The sequence below is a fragment of the Triticum dicoccoides genome, chromosome 2B, assembly GCF_002162155.2.
Source record: "Triticum dicoccoides isolate Atlit2015 ecotype Zavitan chromosome 2B, WEW_v2.0, whole genome shotgun sequence".
In the NCBI taxonomy this organism is placed as follows: Eukaryota; Viridiplantae; Streptophyta; class Magnoliopsida; order Poales; family Poaceae; genus Triticum; species Triticum dicoccoides.
Window position 1 is genome coordinate 807,845,873 of NC_041383.1, and position 7,216 is coordinate 807,853,088.

The 7,216-nt window shown below is 45.6% G+C and overlaps 1 protein-coding gene across 4 annotated transcripts in view; it reads left to right on the forward strand.

Annotated features, from left to right (window-relative positions):
- The first annotated feature begins 2,393 nt into the window (after window positions 1–2,393).
- Window positions 2,394–7,216, forward strand: part of LOC119366477 (exocyst complex component EXO70A1-like) — a 7,956-nt gene continuing 3,133 nt past the window's right edge. For 2 of the 4 annotated variants that reach the window (XM_037632217.1, XM_037632216.1), the window contains exons 1-10: window positions 2,394–2,643; window positions 2,736–2,831; window positions 3,830–4,035; window positions 4,137–4,578; window positions 4,661–4,873; window positions 5,620–5,825; window positions 5,941–6,141; window positions 6,225–6,324; window positions 6,442–6,569; window positions 6,667–6,813. In XM_037632217.1, coding sequence (XP_037488114.1) covers window positions 2,479–2,643; window positions 2,736–2,831; window positions 3,830–4,035; window positions 4,137–4,578; window positions 4,661–4,873; window positions 5,620–5,825; window positions 5,941–6,141; window positions 6,225–6,324; window positions 6,442–6,569; window positions 6,667–6,813 — 1,904 coding nt within the window. In that variant the 5' untranslated portion in view covers window positions 2,394–2,478. The remainder of the gene's footprint in view (window positions 2,644–2,735; window positions 2,832–3,829; window positions 4,036–4,136; window positions 4,579–4,660; window positions 4,874–5,619; window positions 5,826–5,940; window positions 6,142–6,224; window positions 6,325–6,441; window positions 6,570–6,666; window positions 6,814–7,216) is intronic. The other 2 variants (XM_037632218.1, XM_037632219.1) reach the window with 2 other exon arrangements.

Below are 7,216 nucleotides of genomic sequence, written 5' to 3' on the forward strand. Positions count from 1 at the left end.
CCGCGCAACACGCACGAGCGCCCGCCGCTGCCACCTGTCGGCGCGTCGCCGCACCCTGCCGTCAGCGCGCCGCCACCAGCTTGGACCGGCTGCCCGCGCGAGCCGACACGAGCCGAGGGGAGAGGAAGCCCCGCCACCGCCTACGCAGGCCAGGCTTCGCCTGGCGGCGCCTAGTGGCGGCAGCGAGGAGGAGGGAGGAGGTAGGGGAGTGGGGGCGGCCGGGGATGGGGGCTCGCCAGCCGCCGCTCGCGGGAGCGACGGGGGCGAGAGCGGAGTCCTATCTTAACCGTATATTGTTTGATCCAAAAAAGTTCCATCTCAATATACAACCATGCGTACAAACCAAGGGCTCTAAGTGCGCACTAGGACACAATTGCCGAAACGTAGCGCATTTGTTATACCAAATATAGTTGTGAATATTGCATCGACGTGTGTTTTAAATATAATTGGAACACCTAGCGGGTAGTACGCTGGCCATCCACATGCATGCCGAAGTTGTGCGGGGCAAACTGATGGCGCTAAGCGTGTCACCAATGCGCAGCCACCAAAACGCTAACACCGTAAAATGTTACCGAATATAATGAGAATTGATAAATATGGTACTATTATTTGCTTTAATTATAAATGAAATGCACAACAATCAACACCGCTGGCAAGCCCATGTGCGTGAAAGTTGTGTTAATAAAACCGATGGCGATGCGTGCACTGCTTGGGCACAACCGTCAGAACATTAGCAAAATAAGATTTTATGAACAGTGATAAGCATTGCATCGGTAAATGCTTTATTACATTGAAACGCCCCGCGTGTAGCACCACTGGAAACCACATGCACGTGAAAGCCATGTGGAAACCAATGGCACTAAGCATATCGCTGGCGCGTGGTTGTGGAAGCGTTAGTGCAATAAGATTTAGCGACCAAACAAGGGCAAACATTGAATTTGAAATATTTGTTTCAGATTCCTTTTTTATAAATTAAATTAAATATTATATTTCAATTATTACGATGCAACAATGAAGATTTTGTGTAGAGCGGTTCATGCTCTCAAAAAAAAGGAGATATAAGAATATAAGAGGAAAGGGGGCGCGCGAGACCAACATAAAAACTTCCCCTCGATTATCTCTGTCATTACATATATTGGAATATAAGTTTTAAATTCTCTCTTTTAGGGATTACATTAAATCATAATTTGAATTTTTAGTACAAGATGAATGATGATTTTCTAATTGCACCATTAGTTATCATAGAAAGTAATGTTTATTCCTAGACTTTCTAGACGATAATCTTGTATATAAATATAGTCCCCACTAAGATATTTCTCTCAACATGCAAGCATGTCATCTCAGCATGCACACATGCATGAAAACAAGTCGATGTCAATATGCAACCATGCATACAAACCAAGGACGCTAAGTGCGCCGCTAGAACACAATTGCCGAAACGTAGCGCATTTATACCAAATATAGTTGTGAATATTGCATCGACGTGTGCTTTAATTACAATTGAAACACCTAGCGGGTAGCACCGCTGGCCAACCATATGCGCGTGGAAGCTGTGCGGGCAAACCGACGGCTCTAAGCGTGTCACCAAATCGCAGCCTAAAAAACGCTAGCACAATAAGATGTTACTGAATAAAATGATAATTGATAAATATGGTACTATTATTTGCTTTAGTTATGAATGAAACACCCAACAAGCAACACCGCTGGCAATCTCATGCGCGTGAAAGTTGTGCTAGAAAATCGGATGGCGATGCGTGCACCACTTGGGCACAACCGTGAGAACATTAGCAAAATAAGATTTTATAAATAATGGTAAGCATTGCATCGGTAAATGCTTTAATTACATTGAAACGTCCAGCGGGTAGCACCGCTGGAAACCACATGCACGTGAAAGCCACGTGAAAACCGATGGCACGAAGCGCATCGCTAGCAATCCCATGTGCGTGAAAGTTGTGCTAGAAAAACAAATGGCGATGTGTGCACCGCTTGGGCACAACCGTGAGAACATTAGCAAAATAAGATTTTATAAATAATGGTAAGCATTGCATCGGTAAATGCTTTAATTACATTGAAACGTCCAGCGGGTAGCACCGCTGGAAACCACATGCACGTGAAAGCCACGTGAAAACCGATGGCACGAAGCGCATCGCTGGCACACGGTTGCGGAAGCGTGTAAGTGCAATAAGATTTAGCGAGCGAATAATGGCAAACATTGAATCTGAAATATTTGTTTTAGATTCTTTTTTAGAAATTAATCAAATATTATATTTCAATTACTACGATGCAACTTTGAAGATTTTGTGTAGAGCAAGCAAGGGCGGTTTATGCTCGCAAAAAAAAAAAGGAGATATATAAGAATCTGAGGGGAAGGGGGCGCGCGTGACCAAGAGAAAAACTCCTCCTCGATTATCTCTGCTTGTTTTCCCTTTTTACTTCTTCTTCAATCAACCGCGGTCGACAGCTACAGACAGAAGAGACATGGAGCGTGCGGCGGCGGCGGAGGCGGCGCTGCTCCGCGAGAAAGCGAGTCTGCTGCGGGAGTCGATGCGCAGGAGCGAGGCGGTGCGCGAGGGGTCGGCCGCGGCGGTCGACTCCATCGGCCGCCGCATGGCCGCCGTCGACGAGGCCGTGCGCCCCGCCCAGGTTCCGAATTCGTTAGCTCCCCCCTCGTCTCGCCGTACACGCCGCTCGGCTCGATCGATCACATGGCTCGCCGTTCTCTGTGCCGTCTGCAGGCGAGGACGTGGAGCGCGTACAGTGCCCACGACAACGTCGCCAGGAGCCTCCGCGCCGTGGAGGCCGTCGTACGGCACCTCGACGCCGTCCGCGAGGTACGTTCGTTGGTTCGTTTTCTTGATTTGCTCGGCGCCGGCGGCAATGGCGATTTCGTCTGCGTGTCTGCTTCTAGACCGGAGGGGAGAGCATCGGTCGACTAGTCGTGGTCCAACGGAGTCGTCCGTCCGCGTTGATCGATTCGACGGGCACGGCACGGACACGCAATTTCCGACGCGAATCTCCTGGCCTGGGCCGGCCCAGTACTAGTGTTACTCGGTGCGAGGCCCAGATGTGTCGGGCCGACGTTCCCGTCATCCTGTGCTGGGCCAAATGCATGATCTGTTTCCCAGCCTCGCGAGACTTCTCCCCACCCGCTCCGGCGCGGCGCCCGGCGGCGCGGCTCCCATTCCCAGATGGCTCCGGCCGTCGCTTCCTCCCGAGGAGCGCGGCGGCGTGCGGGACACGAGGGGGGCCGGAGTGCGCCCCGGGGTGGCACCGAAGTCGTCGTGCTTCCTCCCCTGCTTCTCTAGGTTTGCGTCTCTCTGCGCCTCCCGCCGGCCGCCGTAGCGCCTAGCGATTTTGCTCTCGGTTTCGAGTGCGGCGGCGTGCCCCCCTGATCTCTCGAGTCGTCAGTGGGCTCTAACTCTAGCGTATGCATTGGAACTGCTGCAATGCGAGCGTGCACTATGCCAAAATGGGCTGATGCAATGCCATGGTTAACTGACAACTGCCCATTCCTGCAGAAGAGCAGAAATTTCACAGCTCGGTGCGGCCGGCGCATCCTTATTTTGAACTTGTGCTAGGATCTACTCTTAGTATTACAATTAGTTTGGTTATGGTGGAACATTTGGTCGGCGATTTCCGCTGATGCTGCTCGTTCTTTATGTGTGGTCTAACATACTACTGTATTAACTGAGCAGAACTGGCCCTTTCATTTTAGAGATTAGAGAAACAGGGGTCACTTTCCCCGTGGGTATTTTATTGATAAGGGAGTATATTGTCATTGTCATGCTGCCAGATCATGCTAATATTTCACTGAACTTCATTTGTACAGGCAGAGTCGGTGATATTGGAAAGTGCAAGCAAGGGTGTTACTGCATATCTCGACGCGGTTGATAACTTAAAAAGCGCCGAGGATTTCTTCACTTCAAATAGAATCGGTACAGCTGGTGTTGACGCGCTCAAACGTGTCGATGAATTGCTTCACAAGGCGGCTGCTGAGCTGGAGAATGAATTCAGCAGGGTGCTATCAGAATGCAGGTTCAGTTTGCCCCATTTGCTTAGGCCCATACTTCTCACTTGTGTATGTATACATGATCTCATGGAGAACTAACCACTCTATTTTGGATGATTGGTTATAGCAAACCGGTAGAGCTTGAACAACTTCTCAAATGTCTTCCAAGCCGTTCATCAGCGAAAGATTCTGCTGAAAGCCAGCCAAATCCGGGTGCCGTGCTCTCTCTTCCTACGCTCATTGACCCGCGCTACGTGCCTCGGCTCTCAAAGTTAGCTCAGAAATCAGTCCAACTTGGTTGCCATAAACAGTTTGTGAAAATATATAGGTGCAAGCTTCTACAAGTTTCAAATTGCCTGACATACTTGCAGTGCAGTGTTACTATATTTCATGATTTGCTTGCCCATGACATTTTCCTTCATACTTCCAGAGATACTCGCAGTTCAACTTTGGAACTGACCCTTAAGCAGTTGGGAGTTGAATATGTTACGGCAGAAGAAGTACAGACTGCGCAGGCTGAGAGCCGGGACGCTAAAATTGCTCACTGGATCCGATGTTTGCAGATTGCGGTGAGGCTCTTGACTTTTGACCACATAAGGTTTGGACTGTAAAATGATGTTTGCTAATAATAGCTGACTATTTGTTCAACAGGTAAAGTTGCTTTTTCCTAGTGAACGCGCACTGTGTGATCAAATTTTTGAAGGGAAGCATGCATGGAAAGACCATTGCTTTGCTGCAGCAACATCCAAAAGCCTCTTGAATCTACTCAGCTTCGGACAAGCTATTTCTAAATCTAAGACAGCACCAGACAAAGTATTTTTGCTGCTAGATATGTTTGACCGAACATTGGAACTTCAATCTGAGGTGAAGTTTCAGCCACCTGTAGTCCATTTGTCTATTGCCGCAAATGCTGTGAATGACACTATTTGTACGTAACATACCTAGACTAATTGCTGTTCCCTAACAGAATGCTTGTATTGTGCATCTATTTCCATTTTTTTCTGTCATGCTTATTACATGCACTGCAAACGATGTAGATAGATTTTTTGGCAATAATTGAGAATGTCCCTTTGGACCATACATCCTTTATCTCTCTGACAATATTACACTAGACCTTTACAAAGAAAACATACGCTCTCTAATACACACCAAATACCTGTGCTAATTTAAGGAAAATTACCGTTTTCAAGCCAATCCATATATGGTGAACTGGATGTAGAAAATATTCAGATAGGTAGTGATAGATTTAGGTTGGCAACGGCATACATTTGAATTATGGGATTGTAGGTTGCTAGGTGCAGTCTAAAGGTGCAAATACCACGACTTTGGTTCATATATGCATGGCCTTATTTCTTCAGTTAAAATGGTGTATACTATATTTGCGGTGAATTTAAGTTGTCTGTTGCTCGCTGTCTATCATGGTATGTTCACTGCAGTGACTGAGCAATTTGACATTGTACTTGATGAAAGAACAGTGACACTTATTTTTTCGGGTTTGATAATGCATATGCCCCTATTTCTATATAGTACTGCATGTGTGTGTGTGTGTGTGGCGTGGCAGCATTTACATGCTATTTGAATGTGTATTTTCATTTCTTGGCTATTGTTAGGTTGAGGCAGTCTTTGCAGGAGATGAATGCGCTGAAAACCGGAAATCTGCAAGTACTTTGGTCAAATGTTTAGCACAAGCAGCAAAAAAGACTCTCATTGACTTCAAAGACAGCATTGTGAAGGAGTCGCCTAAGAATACGAGTACTGATGGAGATGTGCATCCTCTTACCAGCTATGTTGGAAACTATATCAAATATCTTATGGAGTAAGTGAAATATGCTGCATTGAATATATTTCTTCAACATGTCCTCCAACACAAATGCAGTCCATTACCATTAACAACAATATTCCTTCTTAAGACCTATATAAATTTTGTGCAGCTATCAGTCATCACTAAAGCTGATCTTTCAAGAATCCAGCAATGGAGATGGAACAAAGTCTGGTCTGGTCTCTGAAATCTCTGGCCTTATACATGCAGTAGAGACCAACCTAGATGTAAAAGCAAAGCAATACAAGGATCATGCCCTGGGAATTCTGTTCTTAATGAATAACATCAACTATATCGTCAGATCTATCCGCGGGTATATAAAAAGCATACAATGAGAGAAACACAAGAAATTGAGATCTCATTAATTGGATGGAATAATCATTTTCTTGTTCTCAGTTCAGAAGCCAAGGATTTAGTTGGTGATGATTGGATTCAAAGACGCCGAAGGACTGTGCAGCAACATGCTACTCAGTACAAAAGAGTTGCTTGGGGAAAGGTCCGATGGTCAAAAGCTCAAATTTGGCAGCAAAATGCATGCCTACATCTCATCCAGTTTCCATCAACGTGTTTGTTTACCTATTTGCCCTTTCCTTCTCTTTTTCATTAACTGCAGGTATTGGAGTGTCTCTCAGCTCAAGGTTTAACTTCATCAGTAGGTTCCGCTACAGAAGGTATTGCAGGAAGTGTTGGGAGTATCGGATCGCACAGCGGTACAACTTCCACATCTGTGATCAAAGCGAGGTTAGAACGAACTTTCAAGCGATATGTACTTTACTCTGTTTATGGTGTTTTTTTTTTTCTTGCTATTTCTTATGGTGTTGCTTTCCAATATTATCAGATTCAAGTCTTTCAATAAGCAGTTTGAAGAGGTTTGTCAGACTCAGATGAACTGGGCTATTCCCGATAAAGAGTTACGCGATAACCTTATCCTTGCGGTTGCTGAAATTCTGTTACCTGCTTATAGATCTTTCCTGAAACGCTTTGGGTATATTTCCTATCTTGCTCGATTATCTTCTGCTTTGTTTTCTTCGCAATGTGTTATTAGATTTTTCGTTGCTTATCATGAATGAGGTTAATAGATTTTTGGGTGCAAAGTTTTGTATAAACTGGCCAGTGTTCTTATTTTGTCTTCCTAAAGGTGCAATTGTATCAAGTGGTAATGATACGAGTATTTTCGCTATTGTTTAGTCGAGCTGTCCATCTTTAATGATGGATCGCAGTTCATATACCAAGTAAATATCATAGCCGTTCTGGACATACTGTTGTGGTGAATGATCGAGTCGTTGGTCAACACCACTGTCGTCATTATTTGCTTTGCACAACAAACACCATACCAGTTGGCGTGCTACCTAGGCTTTCATAATGCTTGGCTCAGCAGTATTAGTGGA